The sequence below is a fragment of the Petaurus breviceps genome, unplaced genomic scaffold, assembly GCF_028583685.1.
Source record: "Petaurus breviceps papuanus isolate PSGF00001 unplaced genomic scaffold, PetGlider_PUasm1.0 188, whole genome shotgun sequence".
In the NCBI taxonomy this organism is placed as follows: Eukaryota; Metazoa; Chordata; class Mammalia; order Diprotodontia; family Petauridae; genus Petaurus; species Petaurus breviceps.
The window spans coordinates 5,303,792-5,326,741 of NW_027185804.1; the positions used below are offsets into that span (position 1 = coordinate 5,303,792).

A 22,950-nucleotide genomic window follows, 5' to 3' on the forward strand; every position below is an offset into this window, starting at 1 on the left:
AGAGAACAAGTGATTGGAAATAGTGATGTAAAAGATAATCTGAAAGAAAAAAAGAAAAAGCAATCACGTTAAAAGAAAATATGATCTCTACACAAGCAAAGCATATTGATCTAGAAGACAGGATCTGCAGAGAGAAGTTAAGGATTATATGTCATCCAGAAGAACTGGAAAAGTAAAAAACAAAACAAAACAAAACACAAAACACCTGAGTAGCACAGTACAAGAAATAGTACAATAAAACTGTCTAGACCAGAGGTTGGGGAACTTGTGGCAGGTTCCCTGACCTCTGGCTGAGAATTTCTGAACACAGAAAAGAAAACCCCAATTGAAAGAATCCACAGATTGCATACAGGGAATAAACAACAACAGTTAACAAGAAACCTATGCTGGCAAGCTCTAAGATACATAGTAGTTAATTTAACAATTCCAATGATAAACAACAAATTCTACAAGTAACCAAAAGAAAACCTTTAATTATAAAAGAAAGGAAATAAATTTGAACAGTATTACACTGAATTCATCAGAAACAAGAGGGAGTGAATACAAAGAGCAAAGGAGCTCAAGATTCAAACCAAGGTTTGAACATAAAATCTGCTATCCTGTAAAGCTGAGCTTAGTTATTAAAGAGAAAAGATAAATGTTCAATTAAAAAAGAGACACTGGAAGCACTCCTACAAAGAAAAACAGACTTGAGAAGAAAATTTAACAGGCTGAAAAGTGAAAGGAAGGGGAGTTAATAATATGGGTGTGACACCACATATAAAGCAGGACCTGGTTCATCATCTTAGGCTTTTTTTTTTTTTACATTTTGATTTTTTTAAACACTTTTCTTTTTAAATTTTGAATTCCAAATTCTCTCCCTCCCTCCCATAACTTCTACCACTGACTGAGAAGACAATTAATATAATAGCAATTATACATGTGAAACCATCCAAAACCTTTTTGTGCTAGCCACGATTTTTTTTTTAAAGGAAGAAAAAAGTGAGAAAATTATACTTCAATTTGCACTCAAAGTTCATCTGTTCTGTCTCTGGAGGTAGATAGAATATTTTCATCATGAGTCCTTTGGAATTGTCTTGGGTCATTGTATTGATCAGAGTAACCAAGTCTTTCACAGATGATCATTATTAGAACATTGCTATTTTAGTACATAATGATCAGTTCATACAGGTCTTGTCAAGTTTTTCCAAAACCAGCCATCTTGTCATTTCTTATAGCACAATAGTACTCCATCACAATTGTGTATGCCACAACTTATCAGCCATTCTCCAAGTGATGAGCATTCCCTCAATTTCTAATTCTTACACAGACACACATACATACAAAGACTGCTATAAAAATGTTTATACATATAGGTGATTTTCCTTTTCCTTTGATCTCTTTGGGATACAGACCTAACAATGGTATTGTCAGGTCAAAAATGCCCTTTTTTATGCCCTTGGGCATAGTTCCAAATTGTTCTTCAGAATGGTTGGACCAGTTCACTACTCCACCAACAATTCATTATTATACCTATTTTCCCTTCATTCCCTCTTGTACATGTCATTTCTGATAGGTGTGAGGTAGTACCTGACAGTTGTTTTAATTTGCATTTCTCTAATCAATAGTGATTTAGGGCATTTTTTCACATCACTATAGATAACTTCGATTTCTTTTTCTGAAAACTATATTCTTTGACCATTTGTCAATTGGGGAATGGCTCTTATTTTTATAAATTTGACTCAATTCTATATATATTTGAGAAACTTTTATTGGAGAAATGTGCTGTAAAATTTTGTATATTAATTCACTGTCTGTGATACCTTTTAGCATAATGTAGTTTCCTTGATTATCTCTTTTAATTAGATTGTATTTGGTTTTGGTTTTATTGGAGATCATGATTGCTAACCTTGCCTTATTTTTAACTTCAACTGAAGATTATTAGATTTCTGTGCCAGTCCTGTATTTCAACTCTGAATGTACCTCTGCTTCAACTATGTCTCTTGTAAACAACATATGGTTGGATTCGAGTTTCTAATTCTGCTATGTGTTTCCATTTTATGGATGAGCTCATGCCATTCACACTCAGTTATGATTACTGTGTATTTTCTTCCATCCCATTTTTTCATCTTTCTTGTTATCCTGACCCTTCTCAAAAGTCTATCTTGTTTCTAACCACTTCTTCCCTTAATCCACACTCCCTCTGATCCCCCTGCCCCTTTCTTTACCACCTTTCCCATTACTTCCCTACTGGGTAAGTTACATATCTATATATAACTAAGTGTATATTTATATTCATCTTTCTATGAACCAATTTCAAAGACAGTGAGGTTGAAGCATTATTTCCCACTCCTCCTATTTTCCCTTCCATTATTTCATTGTAAAAGCTCTCTCTTGCATGCCTCTTTTATGTGAGAAAATATTCTGCATTGTACTTCTCCTTTTCCCCTTCTTCTAGTACATCCTTCTTTCTCATTCCTTAATATTTCTTGAAAATCATTCCAACATTATTGATTTACACCCATGTCCTCTGTCTATATAAACTCCTTTTTACTGCCCTAATAATAATAAAGTTCTTAGGAGTTACATCTATCATCTTTTCATAGAAGAATGCAAACAGATTAACTTGACTGAGTCCTTTTATGATTATATTTTTCTCTTTACCTTTTTATGGTTCTCTTGACTCTTGTGTTTGAATGTCAAATTTTCTAATCAGCTCTGGTCTTTTCATTAGGAATGCTTGAAAGTCCTCTATTTTATTAAATATTCTTTTTTTCTTCTGAAGGATTATACTTAGTTTAGTTGGATAGGTGATCCTTGGCTGTGATCGTAGCTTCTCTGCCTTCTGGAATGTCATAATCCAAGCCTTCTACTCCGTTAATGTGGAAGCTATTAAAGATTGTGTTAACCTGACTCTGGTTCCCTGAAATTTGAATTATTTCTTTCTGGCTGCTTCCCATATTTTCTTCTTGACCTGGAAGGAATTTAGCTATAATATTCCCAGGAATTTTAATTTTGGGATCTCTTTCAGGAGAAAAGTAGATTCTTTCAATTTCTATTTTATCTAAAATATCAAGGTAGTTTTCCTGGATAATTTCTTGAAATATGACATCTAGACTTTTTCTCTGATCACGACTTTCAGATAGTCGAATAATTCTCAAGTTATCTCTCCTCAATTTATTTCTCAGGTCAGTTGTTTTTCTGATGAGATATTTCACATTTTCTTCTATTTTTTCATTCTTTTGATTTTGTTTTATCATTTCACACACACATATGTATACACACATATTATTACCCCCCAATTATATACTAAAACAATTTTTAACTTTTTCTTTTGGCTTTTTGAAGGGGGGAAGTCAGGGCAATTGGAGTTAAGTGACTTGTCCAAGGTCACATGGCTAGTAAGTGTTAAGTGTTTGAGGCTGGATTTGAACTCAGGTCCTCCTGATTTCAGGGCCAATGCTCTATTCACTGTGCCACCTAGCCACCCTGTTAACTTTTTTTTTAAGTTTTGAGTTCCAAATTCTATTCTTCCCTCTCTTTGTCCCTCCCCAAGTCAGTAAGCAATTAGATATGTTATATATGTGCAATTATGTAAAACATTTCCACATTAGTCATTTTGTATAAGAAGAGTTGAATAAAAGAATGAAAGAAATTGAAAAATAGTATGCTTCAGTCTGTATTTAAACAATGTCAATTCTTTCTCTGGAAGTGGAGAGTATGCTTCATCATTAGTCCTTTGGGATTGCCTTGGATCACTGTATTGCTGAGAATAGCTAAGTCATTCAAAGTTGATTATCAAACAATACTGTTATTATTGTGTATGATGTTTTCCTGGTTCTGTTCATTTCACTATGCGTCAGTTCATTCAAGTCTTTCTAGGCTTTTCTGAAATCATTCTGCTCATCATTTCCTAGGTGGTGTGATTCTTGGAGAGGTATGTCTCTAGGATCCTAATTTGGTATGTACCTTATATTTCTCTTGGCTCTTGTATGTCAAATCTTCCATTAAGTTCAGGTTTTTTTTTTTACTTTTTGGAGGGCAGTTGGGGTTAAGTGACTTGCCCAAGGTCACATGGCTAGTTTTTGTGTTAAGTGTCTGAGGCCGGATTTGAACCCAGGTCCTCCTGACTCCAGGGCCAGTGCTCTACTCACTGTGCCACCTAGCTGCCCTGAGGTTTTTTTTTTTAAACAAAGTTCTAAAAGTTGGACAATTCATTAAATGTCCAGTTTTTTTTTTTCATTCAGGATCATGCTTAGCTTTGCTGGGTATGATATTTTCAGTCAAAAGCCCAGTTCTTAGGGTGGCCAGGTAGCACAGTGAGAAAGAGCACCAGCTCCAGTGTTGGGATGACCTGGAGATCGAACCCCAGGCTCAGACACTTAGCACCCACCCAGAAACATCTGGTCATGTAACCTTGAGCAAGTTACTTAACCCCAATTGCTTAGGGGCAGCCAGGTGGCTCAGCGAGTAAGAGCACTGGCTTCAGTGTCAGGATGACCTGGATCAAATCCGGGCTCAGATACTCAGCAACACACCCAGAAAATAACTGGCTGTGTAACCTTGAGCAAGTTACTTAACCCCGATTGCTTAAAAAAAAAAAAGCCCAGTTCTTTTGCTCTTTGATGTATAGTGTTCTAAGACCTGCAGTCTTTTAGTGTCACCACTGCTAGGTCTTTTGTGATTGTAATTGTAGCGCTGCCATATGTAAATGGCTTTTATCTTGTTGCTCATATTTTATTCTTGAGATGGGGGTTTTGGAATTTGACTATGACATTCCTGTTGGTTTTCCTTGTGGGACCTCTTTCAGGTGGCAATCGGTAGATTTTTCTGTTTCTACTTTCTAAAGCTTCAGGACAATATTCTTTAATTACTTCTTGTATTATTGTATCAAGAGTCTTTTTTTGATCATAGCTTTCAAGTAGTCTGATTATTTTATTTTCTCCTCTTGATCTGTTCTCCAGATAAATTGTTTTTCTTATGAGATGTTTCACATTCTCTTTTATTTTTTTATTTTGTTTTATTATTTCTTGGTCTCTCAAGACTTGTCCAATTCTGATTTATATAAAGAAATGTATAGAGGTACAGTTTCTAGGATCCTAATCTCTGCTCTGGTCTTTACCTAGAAAGGGCACCTGGCTCCCTGAAGCTCCAAGTACTAGTACTCCTCTTCCCTTTGGAATTGTGACCTCTGCTCCCTTGGGAATGACCACCAGCATTCTTCTCCATTCTGGAACTGAACATGGGAAATGGAGCTACCAATCAGTACTAGATATATCCAGTGCCAGTAAAGAGTACCCGTAATCTCCTTCTGACCAGTTGTCTGATATGCTTATCATCTCTGGGTGAGAGCTCCTGAAGCTATGGCCACTGTTGCTGCTACAATGTGGGGTCTCTGGACAGGACTTGACCCCAGTGCAATAGATTTCTCTTGCCAACTCCCTTTAAAAAAATTTTATTTTTGGAATAATACTTTATTTTTTCTTTAATTACATGCAAAAACAATTTTAAACATTCATTTAAAAGCTTTTAGAGTTCCAAATTCTCTCCTTCCCACTCCCCTACTCCTTCCTTGAGATGCCAAGCAATCTGATATAGATTTTATATCTACAATCATGTAAAACATATTTCCATATTAGTCATGTTCAGGAATAAAAAAGATAAAAAATAAAGTGAAAAATAGTATGCTTTGATCTGCATTCAGACTCCATGAGTTCTTTCTCTGGAGGCAGACAGCATTTTTTATCATGAGTCCTTAGGAACTGACTTGGATCAACATATTGCTGAGCATAACAAGTCATTTTGATTTCTATTTTACTCTCCAGTTCTAGGATATCAGGGCAATTTTCCTTGATAATTTCTTGAAATATGATGGTGCCTAGGCTCTTTTTTTCATCATGACCAATAATTCTTAAATTATCTCTCCATTACCTATTTTCCATATAAATTGTTTTTCCAGTGAGATATTTCACAATTTCTTCTATTTTTCATTCTTTGCATTTTGTTTTAGTGTTTCTTTACTTCTCATGGAGTCATTAGCTTCTACTTGCCCAATTCTAATTTTTAAGGAATTATTTTCTTCAGTGAGATTTTGTACTTCCTTTCCCATTTGTCCAATTTTACTTTTTAAGGAGTTCTTTTCTTCAGTGAATTTTTGTACCTCTTTTTCTATTTGGCTAATTCTTTTTAAGGAATCCTTCCCTTCAGTAGATTTTTGTGACTCTTATACCATTTGGCCTACTCTGTTTTTTAGTGTTATTTTCTTCAGTATTTTTTTTTGTGCCTCCACCAATATGTTGACTCTTTCTTGTATCACTTTTATTTTTTTTCTCTACTTTTCCTCTGTTTTCCTTACTTGATTTTAAAAATTCTTTCCAAGGTCTTCCAAGGCTTGAGACCAATTCACACCTTTTCTGAGGCTTTGTATGCAGGTGCTCTGGTCTCATTTTCTGAGTCAGTGATTTGATCCTCCCAGTCACCAAGGTAACTTTCTACGGTCAGGTTCTTTTTTGATGTTTGCTCATTTCCCTGCCTTTATCTTAACTATTAACTATGTTAAAGTTGGGCTCTGCACCCAGGGTGAAGAGGGTACTGTCCCAGGCTTCAGGTTTTTCATGCTACTGTGTTCATAGCTACTCCTGGGGGTCTGTAAGTTTTAGATCTTCCAATGTGGTATGATCTAAGGAGAGATGTGGTCATTACTCTCCTGGCCTATGCTGTGATCTGTGAGTAACAACAAGCATTCTTTTCCACCCTGGAAGCGTAACCAGGGTCTCTGCTCTTTCTAGTCCTCCTCCTCCTCTTCCTCCTCCTCACCTTGGGATTGTGACCCAGGACCACATAGGCAATGCAACAAATTCTTGCACCCAGTGCCAGCAAAGTGTCTCTTGTAATCCCCTTTTGACAAATTTTCTGATCCCCTTACAATCTATGGGCTGAGAGCTCTGGAAGCCATTGCATCTAATTCTGTCACCCCCAAGGTCTGCTGGTGGCTTGTAAAAGTGTTTTTATACTAGATTGTGCTCTACTCTTACCAGTAAGACAGACCTTTCTTCTTGATCTTATCTTGGGCTGGAAAATTGTTTCACCCTGTCCTTTTCTGCCATCTTGGCTCCACACTGCTCCTGTCAACTTCTTAAGTTTACTTAGGCTGGAAAGATATCTCACCCTGACCTTTGGTTGGTTCTGCCACTCCAAAATTTGACTGGAGGTGTTATACTAAAGTTGTTTGGAGGGGAATTTTGAGAGACATTCAGGTGGGTGGCTACCCCTAATACATTATTTTGGCTCCACCCACCTCATCTGTTTAGTATCAACTATTTTTCCTTTATCATATCTCTGGGGAGAGACATAGGGAGGCATACATTGGCAAATGTAAGTAATGTAAAAATAAGACATCAATAAAATTTTTAAATGTACCATACTTTAAATATATATAAAATTAAAAAGAATAACCAGGCCTTTCTACAACTGCATCAATTATCTTTTACTTAAGCCCTGCTAGTAACCATGATTCCCTTCATCTAAGTCTGGCTTATGACCAGTCCTACTTAGATGCCAGACCCCATACAACAGTCTAAGACAGAATGAGAAACTCCCACTCATCTCTCTTCTCTTATTCATATTTTATCCTATATCATTCTAGAAATCCTGGTACAGACATACTGGAACCCTAAACATCAATCAACTAACTGATTTTCATCATATTGACACACAACTTGATACTCAACTTCTGAGAATATAATTCTCATCATGTTAAATATCTCTTCATGTCACATATATATATGTTTGAAATTCAGATGGTAGGACACTTTAGATCAAGTTGTCTGACTAAACCTGTTAACAATGAAAACCCTGTATTTTGTATAATAGTCCCTAAATCAAGGTGCTAGACTAAAACTAGCACATCCAAAAGACCATAATAGATAAATTTAAGACTATAGTAGTATATGAAATGAACATTTACTCATAAAATTGTGATCATTACTGGGTTTAAAAAGCCACTACCTATACAGCAGTTTTAACCAACCAAGGAATTCCTGAAGCAGACTTAGGGCTGTCCAAACATTAAAGGAGATAAATGTATATTGGAGGGAAGGCATGGCAGGAGGCATTTGCTGGTAGACAGGGTGATGGAAGAAGTACCAAAAATAGCAATAAAAGAAAAAAAAAACTAAGTCTACAATTAATGTGGTTATGGCTCCAAAATGAGTTTGATATGTATATGATGTACATACTCCATATTCTCTTAGGAAAAGTGAAAACACAGATCAAATCCACTTATGTATAATAAAGACAAAGGCCAAACTAAAGGTTTTTAACTAGGCCTTTTCATAATGCTGTGACTGACAGGAAAATGAGTCTAAAAAATGTGAGCTATTTCAGTGTAGGTTGTAGAGCACCATCTGTAAAACCATGCAATTTATAGTCCCACAGCTTTAAACCAGAGCAGAAAGATTATCACCAGGAGGCCGCTTTTCAATTTTGTAGACAATAAATCACCTCATTTGGTACCGTTAACATTCCTGACTTGACTAAATCGACGTGAATATAACTTACATTTTTGAAGAGCTGCTCTGCAAGTTCTCTGATGTGTTTTATCATTTTCAGAGGGTTACTTTCTTCAACTTTAATTCGTTCCACTTCAAAGGCTACCAACTGAGGAAACAAAAGCCAACAGCCCAATTTAAACATACATCTACTTGCTACATTATTAAAATGTGTAACAATCTCACATTATTTACAAATTTAAATACAAGCATAAAACTATGATGCTAAAAACCTACCCCACTTTGTACTGTGGCTATTGTTCAGGCTTTTGGGTTCATGGCACAGGAATGTCATGGTCATTCTCTAATAAGGGAGGCTATTACTTCCTGTTAAAGACATTTCTGGATCCCATAGGAGCCCTACCAATCCCAAAACTGATAAAACTGGTAATATTTAGAATTTAGGAAATCTAAACATTTCCCCAATATGTGAAGATTTTCATTAACCCTCAAAATCTTCCAGAAAAAAGTATAACATCTTGTAATTTTAGCTTCTTCTCCTCTGAACTCTGGCCATTCAAAATTAAATTTGTACTTATTTTAGAAACTGGTGAGAGGAACGTTTTAGATCTCTTCAGCAACAAACAATTCCTCCCTCCTAGGAAGTTCCATAAAACTTCAGCACTTGTTCAATTTTGCCCTCTACCTCATATTATATTAGTATATCATATTTATTTGTATAAATGTCTTATTTCCTCTCTACCAGATGCAAGTTCTTTAAAGGAAGAACCTGTTTTATTTCTCTTTGTATTCCCTTTACAGTCTAGCACAGAGCCTTTATATAACAGGTATACAATGGATATAGGTTGTATTGAATTATAAAGAGGAAGCTAAAGCCTAAGGAGATTTAGTGACTTGTCCTCAGTCAAACCAGCAGCAAGGATCAGATATCTGAGCATGGCTCAGAGCTTTTCCCTGGACTATGATGGGTGAAAGTCACAGGAAGACAAATAAGAACACCAGTGACTCACAAGAGCTCCCACAAAGAGGAGAGGGCTGCCTCGAGGGCAGGGGGCTCCCCCTCCTGACTTTCCAAGGGCACATGGTATGACTTTGTCACATGCCTGGTGGCTGAGATTCTCTTCCAAGGATGGATAGGCTGCTAAGCTTTCCTCCAACTCTAAGGTTGTGATTCTCATCCATATCTTCCAAACAAAACCATCCAAGGAATCCACCCCAATGTACCTGAGTTTGCTCTCTGGATCTCCTAATATAGTGGGAATGTCAAACAGCATCATGATGATGTACTAGGTCTGTCACATGTTACCCTTTAAGAGGTAAACATGGAGCCTGAAAAAGGACCTGTCGTTTCATTTAGGGCTCCCCAGTAGCTCTTAGAGGAAGAAGCTTGATAAGAAAGGACTGAGTACATTGTAGCTACTGCTGAATAACAAACAAGGGTGTCTAGTAGATAGGCCTGAGATCTTCTAGCACTGACCACTTAGGAGACTCTGCCTTGAAGTTTATTATATACCAATACATAATTTCACTCCAACAAGGCTGGTAAGGTTATTACTTTATTATGACTTTCTAAATCAAAAGTTCTGTTCGTGTGTTAGAATTACTCTTAAAATTTAAAGCAAAACTGTATCAAATAATTTTAAGTTTCTATTTATTTTTATGAAAAATCATTATTCCCAATGACATGTGTTTATTGCTCCTAATACATACTTCATTACTAAATATGCATGTAAACTCCCCAAATAATTAAAATGGAAAATAAATTAAATTATGCTCAAGATGTATAGTAAAAACTCTTCAGGGTTTATCATTTTATTTTGTCTAGACCTTGATTTCATTGGTATAGGAATCTACCTCCACCAATGCAGATTAGAAGTTGCTCTGCAATTTAGTCAGAAGAAAGGACAGGTGACTTGGTCACACAACCAGCAGGTATCAAGATGGGCTTAACCCAGGGCTTCCTGACTGAAGCAGCTTTATATTCTCTGTGTCATGCACTTCCTTCTTAAGATACTGAATAGTTTTTTTTAAATATACTTATAGCAATTATTTTTATTAGACTGAAGATTTTAGAAAAAATCCCCTTCACTTTCATCTGTTATATTCATTCTATATAAAATATGACAGATCAGGGGCTCTTAAACTTTTTTGTATCATAGATCCCTTCAGAAATCTGGTGACATCTATGAACTCCTTCTTAGAATAATTTTTTTTTAAAATTCCTAATTGAAGGAAATGCTAGATTTCAGTTAGAGGTTAGTGAAAATCACGATGTGCTTCTAAGTTCATGTATTCTCTAAAATCTATTCATAGACCCCTTGGGGAATCTGTGAACCTCAGGTTAAGAGACCCTGCCCTAAATAATACGCACCTCATCAAAGAGATCACAGGATCTGTATGGAGGCCCTCTGTCTGATACAAAGCCTGCAAACGCCATTCCATTAAGTACCTTAATGAGGAAATCATTTTCAACCAAACCACGCTGTCCCAAGAAAGCTGTCTGTAGAATAAAAAATATGAAACAAAGAGACCAATTAATAACTTCCTAAGGTACACGTGGACAATGTAAATATAAAATACAGAACAAAACCATCAAATTTCTTCAATTCGTGAGGAAGCACCACTATTTTAAAGAATATCTGATAGGGTGCTATACCTTATGCTGTGATCCCCAAAATGCCATTTCAGAGGCCATGTGGTATTGTGTAAGAACACGGGACTCAGAGGTAGAAGAACCTGATGTGGCCATTTACTAGCTAGGTGATTAAAGGCAAGTCCTTTGCTAAGGCACAGCTTCACCAATTGCCACCCACAGGGCAGACCAGTCAGACTAGCTGGAGTAGCCAGGTCCCCTGAGGGAGAGATAGGAGGCAACAGATGCCAGGTGAATCAAATAACCACCAGCACCCTTTCACTGTCTCCCTTCACTCCCTGATGGAAACAGAATGGAACAGACTCCAAAGCCTTGGGAAACAGCAAGGCTTTCAGCCCAGTGCCCTCAGACATCATCCTGAGCACCAGCCCCTGCCACATCACAGTCAGTCAATGGCAGAACTATGAGAACTCAAGTCCACTTGATTTGTAATGAAATATCCTATTATCTCAACATCAAATATTCTATTGTCGCACATTTAACTGTTCCCTTGTTAGCTCTAAAAGGAGAGCAATTCACTTTTTTTCCACAGGCTAAAAGGTTTGTTAATGTTAGCTACCTTATGAAAGTGTATGACTGGCTCTGCATGGATTCTGATAAGCTGTAGGCAAGATCTGTAGCCTTGGAAAAGCTGTGCAAATAATCTAAGGAAAACTGCCCGCACTTCTTTATCCTAAAAACAAGAAGGGAAAAATGTTAGACTTTACTGGAATAACAAAAAAAGCCACAGAATCAACAAGTGGGAAGGGACCTGGCAATCATCTGGTCTTCCCTGCCACCCATGCAGGATCCCCCATGTAGCAGCTCTGCACTTCCAAGATGGCAACTCACAGTCCAGAGAGACAGCCCCTTCTCCCATTCTGGTTCCCCGCACCATTCACCCACTGATTATACCCCCATCCTCCATTAAACAGAAGCTCCAGCATTCTTTCCCTTGTATGTGGGCTAAAGGAATACCCCTCTTCCTTCAATTTGTATCCAGCAACAACACTAAAAGCTTCCAATCCTAAATTAATTCTAGAAATCAAAGATATATTAGATCTAAAAAACTAAGAGAAACTGTCAAAGTTGCTTTCTGAAATGACTAACTTTTCCTATATTAATGAAGTGATGACCAAGACTTCTTTTTGCTAAATTACACTTTCATAATCATGGGATTTTTAAAAATAATATTTCATTTTTCTGGGGTGGCTAGGTGGTGCAGTGAATAGAGCACCGGCCCTAGAGTCAGGAGGGCCTGAGTTAAAATCCGGCCTCAGACACTTAACATTTACTAGCCGTGTTACCTTGGGCAAGTCACATAACCCCAATTTCCCTGCCCTCCCCGTCCAAAAATAAAAAACAATAATAATATTTTATTTTTCCCCAATTACATTAAGTTTTAAGGTCCAAATTCTATCCCTCCATCACCTCCCCCCTTCCTGAGACAGTAAGTAATCTGATATAATTATACATGTGCAATAATCATGGGAATTTTAGAACTAGCACAGATCTTAGATATTTATCTAGAGAAAACAACTGAGACTTAAAAATTATATGCCCCAAATCACAATCCAACCCTTGTTCCTATTATAGCCAGTAGTCAGGCTTCTGACTCGTAGGCTAATGCTTTTTCCTCTAACTGCCCTGTGAGAGAACACTGTGATGCTTATCTGGTTGAAATTAATGGAGCTGAGATCCTAATTCCTTAAATATTTTCAAGAAAAAGTATCTTTTAGAAAATTATTACAAAAATTTTAAAATTAAAGTATAAACTTACTAGCATTTTTGAGTGTGATAGAGCTGTCCGTGGTGGAGGGAATGCATAATCTGCTACTTCTAGATCTGGGTGCAAAATCTAAAATAAATATATTTTAATAAACAAATTGTCCTAATACCATGGAAATACTTTTCTGAATACAGAGAAAATGATAAAATTCCTTCAATAGGTGCCATCTTGCTAGCTGAGAAGTCTTCAAAATTTAACATGAGCTGAGTCACTCAATCAGATGACTCACGCAAAAGCTTTGCCCTTTTGGGCACAGTGATTACCTCTTTCAGAAACTGAAGCAATTAGCAAAGATGATAAAGTATTATATCGATTTGAGAGGCAGGATAAATGAATAATCAAGCTCTCCATCTCTGTTAAAATGTCCTCAACCATTTTGGAGAGCAACCTAGAATTACGTTCAGAGAGTTTTTAAACCACTCTTTGACCCAGAATACCACTACTTGGTCTACTTTTTAAGGAAAAAGGAAAAGAACCTATATGTTCTAAAGTGTTCCTCTGTGGTGGCAAAGAATTGGAAATTGCAGGGATGCCCATTAACTGGGGAATGGCTGCACAAGTTGTGGTATATGATTGTGATGGAATACTACTGCGCTATAAGAAATGATGAGTGGCTGATTTTAGAAAAACATGGAAAGCTTTGCACAAAATAATGAAGGATGAAATGAACATAACCAAAAGAATGCTGTATACAGTAAAAGCAGTACTGTTTTAATAACGACTTTTGAGTGAATAAAATAATTCTATTATAAATACCCAAATTAACTATAAAGGACATAAGAAGAAAGATGCTATCTGCATCCAGAGAAAGAACTGATCAACAGAAGTATACAGAGAATAATTTTACATACATGCACCCATTTTTGTCTAATGGTAATCATCTCTAGGGCGGGGGAAAGGAGAACCTACACTTGACAAATATAGTTAAGAAAACTGACATAAAATAAGAGCACATTTATAAAGTACTCTAAGACTGGGCAAAAAAACCCGATGTCCATCACCTAGTGTTTCTTAAACGCCAGGCACTGTGACAGGTGCTGGGAACACAAAGACAGAAATACAACAGGCCCTGCCCCCCTGTCTAAGGAAGTCACACTTGACTGAGGGGGATAACATGCATACAAGATGTAGACATAAGGCAGAGAGGTCATTTTTAAGTGTGGGTGTAGAGGAGCCCCAAGCACCAGGCGGGGGAGAGGGGGGAGTGGGGAATCAGGATAGTCTTCATGGAGAAGGTAATGCTGGAGCTGAGCTAGGAAGGAAACTAGGAGTTCTCTGGGGTGAAACAGAAGGAGGGCCCTGTAGGCAGAACAGACAGCTGAGGCAAAGGCACAGAGGTAGGAGATGGATTGGCACAGGAGAGGGACAGAAAGAAGGCCAGTGTGACTGTATTACAGAAGGGGCTGAAGGACAAGTGTGTATAATAAGGCTAGGAAGCAAAGTTGGAGCCAGGTTGTGAAGAGCCTTAAATGTCGAAGAGAGGAGTCCACACTGGACTGTGGAGACTAGAGCTTAGAGAGTATAGAAAAAACATTGTGGGACTATGCTTTAGGCATCTGTATGGATAACCAACTGGAGAGGGGAGAGACTTGAGGCAGGAAGACAAAGTAGACAGCCCCTGTAAGAATCCAGGGGAGAAATACTTAGGTCTGTAACAAGGATATTGGCTATGTGAATAGACAAAGCTGCCAGGTACGAGAAAACTTGTGGAGGTTGAAATGACAAGACTTGGCAACTGACTGGGTGTGTTAGGCGAGGAGTGTTTACATACAGAATATTATCTGACTCAATGCTCACAGTATCCCTGTAAGGTAGACATGATTATTATCCTCACTGATAGATTGGCAAACTGAGGTTCAGCAAGGTGAAGTGGCTTGCCTAGGATGATACAGTAAGGGTCTGAGGCTGAATTTGTATCCAGATATCCCAGATAGCAATTCTAGCTCCATCCACTGTGGCATTTTGTGTTACACAGTTATTTACCTACTAATATTAATTCAGAATCTGGAAACCAGAGTGTTCAGCTAGAGGTGTCCAATGCCACTATTTTATTTATCCCAACCATTTTATTTCTACACTGATTTTGCAAACAAAATCACCATGAAAAATATGACATACCAGAGAAAGGGCTGTTTGTGTCTGATGTAACAGTGGTTCTGGGAGTGGAGAGAGGTGAATACATTCAGGGATTTTAATAGTGCCTCCATCCAAATCAGCAATGATTACATCTAACTAGAGGAAACAAAAAAAAAAAACCAAAACTGAAACTGACCATATGCTAATGTAAAAATATAAATTCATGTACTATAGAATTTATTCAATTGGACTTCATTATTCAAAATTATTAATTAATTAGACCAAGGTCCTGGGTATCCTGCTAATAATAAGCACATGGAGCAGTATAAATGAGATAGAAAAAGAATTTATTTACCTAATTAAGAAAACAAAATTTTCAAGTATTTTAGGTTAACATTAATCAAACTGGTATTTTGATAACCTCATATAAAAATTCTCTGTAAAAGTACTACTCTGGAGTCTCACTGTAGCATGGTAAGGACCCTAGATTCTTGAGGGCTATGCCAATAGAGTCCAAGGTTCTGTAGGTTCACCCAAGACATAAAGAGATAGGATAGATATATAGTCCTAGAGACAAAATGGATGCACCATTCATTGACCGCCTAGGCTCCTTGCGATCTCTATTGATAGAGGGAGTATTTGTATTGACGAGATTATAGATTCAGTGAAGTTTCAAAGAATAAGTTTTATTTATTAGTTTCTTCTCCACATTCTAACCTACCAAAATCTTTCTGAATTTTCATTTCTAATATATTGATTAGTCTTCCTAGTTTTTGGTCACCTGTTTTTGTAATTGTGTCATCTACAAACTTAAAATGAAAATGATATCTTTAAAGGAAATCTTTGTTGATCAAAAATAAGGCTTTAACTTTGGCTCTTTTTGTAGCATAGTTTCACAAAGAACTTGTATGATAAAGATGGTATGAGGGTTCTTTTCCAGCAAGAAAGTCTTCATAGAACCTCTAAAATCCTAGATAGATGCAAAACAGGAAATGAGGTACTTTCTGTTATCTGTTATTGCTACACCATCTCTGTTACTATCATTTGCAAGAATCAATCTAATAACTATTTCTTGACAAGTAATTATGATTTCAAATTAAGACAGGCAGGCATCTCATTTCATGTAAGGAGGCAACAAACAAATAAAAACTGTTTACTATGTTCTAGGGGCTGTGCATTAGAATAAGTAAGCTTTTAGAGTTGACAATGTGTTGATAACTAGGATGTTAGCCAAGGAACTTCAATCCATCTGCCTTGATGAATCTGAGGAGGTTATGATTGTGGTTTAATTGTGCTATAGATAACAAGATCTCAATTTTATTATAGCACTAGTGAATAATGCAAACTTTTTATTCTATGAGAGAAGAAATTACTTAAATGAATAGACTGATTTCCAGTAGCACTGATTCCATTTAGTGGAAGGTAATACAGACAATAAGTTCAAGTGGATTTTATCACCCTTTATTATCATCTTTTTAAATGACAAACTAACAGGAACATCCTAATACTAGATTCAAGGTAACACTGGAAACAAAGAGATACAGTATAATTTTTTAAATAACAACAGCAATTGTAAATGTGAATACTTACAAGTTCATGGACTTCAGTACGAAAGACAGAATGAACTCCAATAATGAAAGGTGTTGGTGAACTTAGAACTTCCAATAATTGAGCCGGAAGAATAGGGATATAAGGATAACTAGGAATAATTTTTGAAAAATCACATTAAGTATATTTTCTCTTTTTTTAATTTGCATACACTTTTTCTTTAAAATTTCTTCAATGTGGCCTAGAATTTTATTAGTGACAATGTTCAAAATTATGAGTCAGTTTGTTGCACAATCTTCAGTGAGACACATGTAAGTGGTTCAGATTTAACTACACTATTTAGCTGAAATCTCTTCATACACTTTAGTCAGTAAGAGTATATAAACTGAAAATAAATTTGGGGTCAGTTAATAAAAGCTCACCTATATTTAAGAGGAAACATTAAAGACTCTAGTGCTCTGCAAGCATCACTAAGTCTCTGGAAACTGGTGGAATGAAAGAGAACCTTGTTTTCTGTGAGAACAGCACAAAACAGGCTGAGAACATTTTGGATTCCTGAAAAGAGAAGAACACAATTTTACCACATGCATGTGCACACCTAAAACACACTACCAACAGAGAATAGAGAGATTAAAATGACAAAAAGAAGAAATCAGTGCTCTTGGAATCACTGTAATAAAATATGTGGAGTTGCTGGGGGCAGAGTCAAGATGGTGGAGTAGAAGCAGGACCTCCAAGCAGCTCCAGCAGGTATCAGACAGCACAGCGCTCTTCGAGCCGAGCTTGGGCCCGCATTAGCCGGAGGTTTTAGCCCCAGGGTGGGTCTGACCAGCCGCGGGCCCAAGGGACTCCAGATCAGCAGCAGCTGTGGCCATCTCCAGAATTATCAACACATAGATGCAAAGGACAAAGTAAGAGGTCAGTGCAGTCTGGACTCAGGAACCCAGTAATTGGGAGGGCTCGGCTTTTGCTCAGGGGGTGAGAAGCCGCTGAGATGTCCCGCACAGCCAGCCAGCCCTACATGGCAGCTTCAGCTCCTGGCCTGCAGATAATAGGAGGACCAAGTGATCAGTCTGAGGGGAAATTGCTCTTGCTTTAACCTGCTTGGATCTGGATTGTAGTCTAGGGTGGAGGTCCTGTGGTATGTGTCCACCTTGCCAGAGCGTGTGGAGGCCTCAGAGAGGGCAGCCATCTAATACCTCCAGCAGCTGAGAAAACCCCAGCGTTTGGGAAGAAAGCTCTCCCGTAGGTAGCAGAGTCTTAATGTGGCAAAAAGCGCAGGGGTCAAGTGACTGAGGGGTGACATGACTAGGCAAAGGAAACAAAGCAGACAGAAGATTCCAATATTAGACTCCTATTTTGGGGGACAAAAAGGAGCAGAGCATGGAACAGGAGGAAGACAGTGAAGTCAAAACTCCTGCAGCAAAAGTTTCAAAGGAAAATACGAGCTGGTCATAGGCCATAGAGGACCTTAAGAAGCAGATAAGAAAAGTGGAGGAAAAACTGGGAAGAAAAATGAGAACGATGCAAGAAAATTAGGAAAAGAGAGTCAACAGCCTGAATGAGAAAAATCACACCTTAAAAAATAGACTAACTCAATTGGCAAAAGAGAGTCAAAAAGGCAATAAGGAGAAGAATGCCTTAAAAAGCCGAATTTGCCAGATGGAAAAAGAATCTCAAAAGCTCAATTAGGAGAGTCATTGCTTCGAATTAGATTGGAGCAAATGGAAGCTAATGACTTTATGAGAAATCAAGATGCTGTTAAACAGATCCAAACAAATGAAAGAATAGAAGGCAATGTGAAATATCTCATGGGAAAAACCACTGACCTGGAAAATAGATTCAGGAGAGATAATTTAAAAATTATTGGACTGCCTGAAAGCCATGATCAAAGTAAGAACCTAGAAATCATCCTCCAGGAAGTTCTCAAAGAAAACTGCCCTGATGCTTTAGAACCAGAAAGCAAAAGAGAGGTTGAAAGAATACACCAATCACCTCCTGAAAAAGATCCCCAAAAGAAAACTCCTAGGAATATTATAGCCAGGTTCCAGAATTCCCAGATTAAGGAGTGAATATTACAAGCAGCCAGGAAGAAACAATTTGAATATTGTGGAAATACAAGCAGGATAACCCAGGATCTGGCAGCTTCTACACTGAGGGACTGAAGGGCTTGGAATATGATCTTCCGGAGGTCAAAGGAGTTGGGATTAAAACCAAGAATCACCTACCCAGCAAAACTGAGTATCATGTTTCAGGAGACAAGATGGTCATTCAGTGGAATAGAGAATTTTCAAGCATTCTTGCTGAAAAAACCAGAGTTGAATAGAAAATTTTACATTCAGATACAAGAAGCAAGAGAAGCATGAGAAGGTAAACAGGGAAAAGAAATCATAAGGAACTTATCAAAGTTGAACTATTAACATTCCTACATGGAAAAACAATAATTGCAATTGATGAAACTTTTCTCAGTATGAAAACAATTGAAGGGAATAGAAATATATATATATGTCTATATATGAGGGTATATGGGCATATGAATACATATGTGAATGTGTGTATATATGTTTACAGGTATACATAGATAGAGGGCACAGGACCAATTTAATAGGAAGGGATGATACTTAAAAGGTGAAATTAAGAGGTGAGAGACGAATATAATGAGAGGAGATGGGGAGAGACAGATTGGGGTAAACTCTCTCATATAGAAGAGGCAAGGGAAAATGGTTACAATGTAGGGGAAGAATAGGAAGGCAAAAGGGAATGGGTCAACCTTATTCTCATTGAATTTGGCTTGGGGAGGGAATAAAATACACACTAAATAGGGTATCTTACCCTACAGGAGAGTAGGGGGGAAGGAGATGAGAGGGGAGATGATAGAAGGGAGGGTAGGCTGGGGGGTGGGGAGGGAAGTTGGAAGCACCCACTTTTGAAAAGGGACAGGATCAAAGTAGAGAATAGAACAAGTGGGATGTGGGATAGGAGGGAGGGAAATACAGTCAGTCTTTTACAATATATCTACTATGTTCTTGTTTTGCATTAGCTACACATGTACAACCTATACTGAACTGCTTATCTTCCCAGTAAGGGTGGGTGACAAGGGAGGAAGGGATTGAATCTGGAATTTAAAGTTTTAAAATAAAATGTTTAAATATATATACACTATTATTAATACTATTTTACATGTAATTGGGAAATAAGATATACAGGCACTGGGGCATAGAGATCCACCATGCCCTACTGGAAAAGTCGAAAGGGGTATGGAAGAAAATATGGGACAGAGCAGATTGGAGGAGGGGATATCCTGTGGGACTGCTATTTTGGGGTGGTGGGTAGGGGAAAATTGGGGAGAAAATTTGTAACTCAAAATCTGGCAGAAATGAATGATGTAAATCAGTAGTTAATAAAGTATTTGAAAAATGAAAATATGTGACATAGTCCTAAGTGGCAGAAAGTCAATGGATTTGCTATTTTTTTTTTCAAATAGTCAGTTTGGTTTGTCTATATTCTTCAAATCAGTATAACACTCATTATTTCATTATAGTCTGGATACTCTCTATCATGCTTTCTTTTTTTTTTTTTTTTAAGCAATTGGGGTTAAGTAACTTGCTCAAGGTTACACGGCCAGTTATTTCTGGGTGTGGTGCTGAGTATCTGAGCCCGGATTTGATCCAGGTCATCCCGACACTGGAGCCGGTGCTCTTACTTGCTGAGCCACCTGGCTTCCCCTAAGCAATTGGGGTTAAGTAACTTGCTCAAAGTTACACGGCCAGGTGTTTCTGGGTGGGTGCTAAGTGTCTGAGCCCAGGATTCGATCTCCAGGTCATCCCAACACTGGAGCTGGTGCTCTTACTCGCTGTGTTACCTGGCCGCCCCTCTATCATGCTTTCTTGAACTTAATTTCCACAATCCAGTCTGTTTCTGAATAGTGATATCCAATGTTACTAAAAAAAAGTATACATGGGAATAATCATGCTTCTTTACAGGCCTGGGGCAGATTAAATGAGATAGAAGATAAGAATTTTTTTTTTGAAACAAGTGTAGTAGCAGTAGTAACAAAAGAGATAAGACTCAGAAATGGTCTTAATAAGGAGAAACGTAAATTAGGTTTTGATGATTATTACTTTATGACACAGCTTGAGAACTAGAAGTGCTGTTCTACTTTCTGCTCTACCTCTTTTCATCATTCTCGTTGATATCCTAGATCCTTTGGTTTTCCAAATGAATTATATTATTATTGAACATAATTTATTTAACAATAAAATACCCTACTTATAATCTGATTGGTATAGCTTGAAAACTGTAAAATCACTATTATACTGGCACAGCCTTGCATAAACATTTAAGATTACTCCAGCTATTCAAATTGTTTTTTATTTATGGAGCCCTTTGTAATTGAATCTATACAAGTTGTTTGTGTGCTTTGGTAGACTGATCTCCAGATACTTTATTCATTTTGTAGTTATTTAGAATGGGATTTTTTTTTATTGCCTCTTAGATTTTATTGTTATACAGAAATATAGGTTATTTTTAAGGATTTATTTTGTGGCCTGCAGCCCTGTAACTATTTATTGCTTTGATTGGTATCTGCTGATTCTCTAGAATTTTCCAAGTACACCATCATATCAGCAGCAAATAGGAGTAGTCTTATTTCCTCTTTATCTATATTCATGCCTTAAATTTTTTCACTCGCCTTATTACTGTTGCTAGTATTTCTATAACTATGTTGAATAAGAGAGGGGAAAGCAAACACCCTCACTTTACTCCTTTATTTAATGTAAAAAGTTCTAGCACATCCCTATTATATGATACTTGTTTTTGGTTTTAAATACATTTTTGAAATTAAAAAAGGTTTCTCTCTGCCAATGATTTTGCAAGTTTTTTTTTCTTTTGCATAAATGAGTGTTTATACTTCATCAAAGACACTTCTTTTCTGTATCTATTGAGATATCTATGTGGGTATGGATATTTTGGCTTTGAAAATAATTAATTATGTTAATTGTTTTCCTAATGTTGAGCCATCCTTGCATCCATGGTATAGATTTAACTTAGTCATAATGAATGATTTCTTGGCGAAATCACTGTAGTCTGCTTGACAGGATCTGTTTAAAATTTTTGAAATTATATTCATTAATGATATTGGTCTATAGCTTTCCTGTTGTGTTTTGTCCTTCCTTGATTTAAGTATCAGGACTGTATTTGTCTTGTAAAAGGATTCAAGCAGGGTGCTCCCTTTGATATTTTTGAGAATATTTGTACAGTAAGAATAGTGATTTTAAGTTTGTTATAATTCTCCAGTGAACTCATTAGTATTACTTAGAGTTTTTTTTTTTCTTACTTTGATAGTTTTTTCACAGCTAGATTTATTTCCTTTTCCGAGATTGGGTTATTTGGTTTTCTCTCAATTTAGATATTTTATATTTTGGAAGTATTTTCTATTTTTTTGGGTGTTCTCAGTTTTGTCAGCATATAATGTGCATAATACATTCTGATTAATCTTTTTATTTCTTCTCCCATTTTATAATTTAGTCTAACAAAAACAATAAGAAAAGAAAAAACATTGATTCACCTCTAGATGAAGTATTTCAGGTTTAGTCCCTGACATTTGAGGCCTGCTTTTACATCCTCATTTTTACTTGACTTCTGCTTTCATCCTTGTCTCCCAGAGTACATTTAGAAAGGAATCTTAATGATCTCTCTTTTGCTATTTTGTTGTTGTCCTTTGTTACTGTATTTCTTTATACTTCTTGTATTTCTATTGTCCAACGTGTTTAAGAAGCCTATCGTTTCCCTAAATCTGTTTTTTTTCTAAAAATGTTTCAAATAGGGGTGGCTAGGTGGCGCAGTGAGTAAAGCCCCGGCCCCAGAATCAGGAGGACCCGAGTTCAGTTCCAGCCTCAGACACTTAACAATACCCCCACAAAAAAACTAGCCGTGTAACCTTGGGCAAGTTACTTAACCCCAATTGCCCTCCAAAAAGCAAAAAAAAAAAAAAAAAGTTTCAAATGACTTTTTACTATTCACTAAATAGCCAACATTTCTAATTTATAGTTAGGTTTAGATTTGTAGGTTAGGTCACTAAGGACTGCATCTTGAGCTCCATTGCTATTTAGAACACATTATTTCATTGCCTCTTACATTTTATGGTGGGGGCAAAAGAGTCTTATGATTTGATTTTTTTCTCCTTTGTCTTTGAAAGTCTTCCTCCTGGTCACTTGAAGAATTTGTTGTTTCTAAATGGAGTTATTAAATTTGATTGCCATATATCTTGGAATTTGCAGTCAGGGTTTTACGCCCCCTGCCCTGGAAGTGATCTTTAATTTCTTTCAATTGACAGTTTGTGTTTCTGTGTCTGGAATTTCTGGAAAGTTTTCTTGTATTATTTCTTCTATTGCAGCATTCAAGGTTTTAAACTTGGG

At 37.0% G+C, this 22,950-nt stretch overlaps 1 protein-coding gene across 2 annotated transcripts in view; it reads right to left on the reverse strand.

Moving 5' to 3' along the window:
* SBF2 (SET binding factor 2) overlaps window positions 1-22,950 on the reverse strand; it is a 526,457-nt gene that overhangs the window by 257,367 nt on the left and 246,140 nt on the right. For both annotated transcript variants that reach the window (XM_069091201.1, XM_069091202.1), the window contains exons 7-13: window positions 16,957-17,089; window positions 16,577-16,685; window positions 15,029-15,142; window positions 12,902-12,979; window positions 11,702-11,815; window positions 10,861-10,989; window positions 8,539-8,637 (exon numbers count right to left, since the gene is read on the reverse strand). In XM_069091201.1, the coding sequence (XP_068947302.1) occupies window positions 8,539-8,637; window positions 10,861-10,989; window positions 11,702-11,815; window positions 12,902-12,979; window positions 15,029-15,142; window positions 16,577-16,685; window positions 16,957-17,089 (776 nt within the window). The remainder of the gene's footprint in view (window positions 1-8,538; window positions 8,638-10,860; window positions 10,990-11,701; window positions 11,816-12,901; window positions 12,980-15,028; window positions 15,143-16,576; window positions 16,686-16,956; window positions 17,090-22,950) is intronic.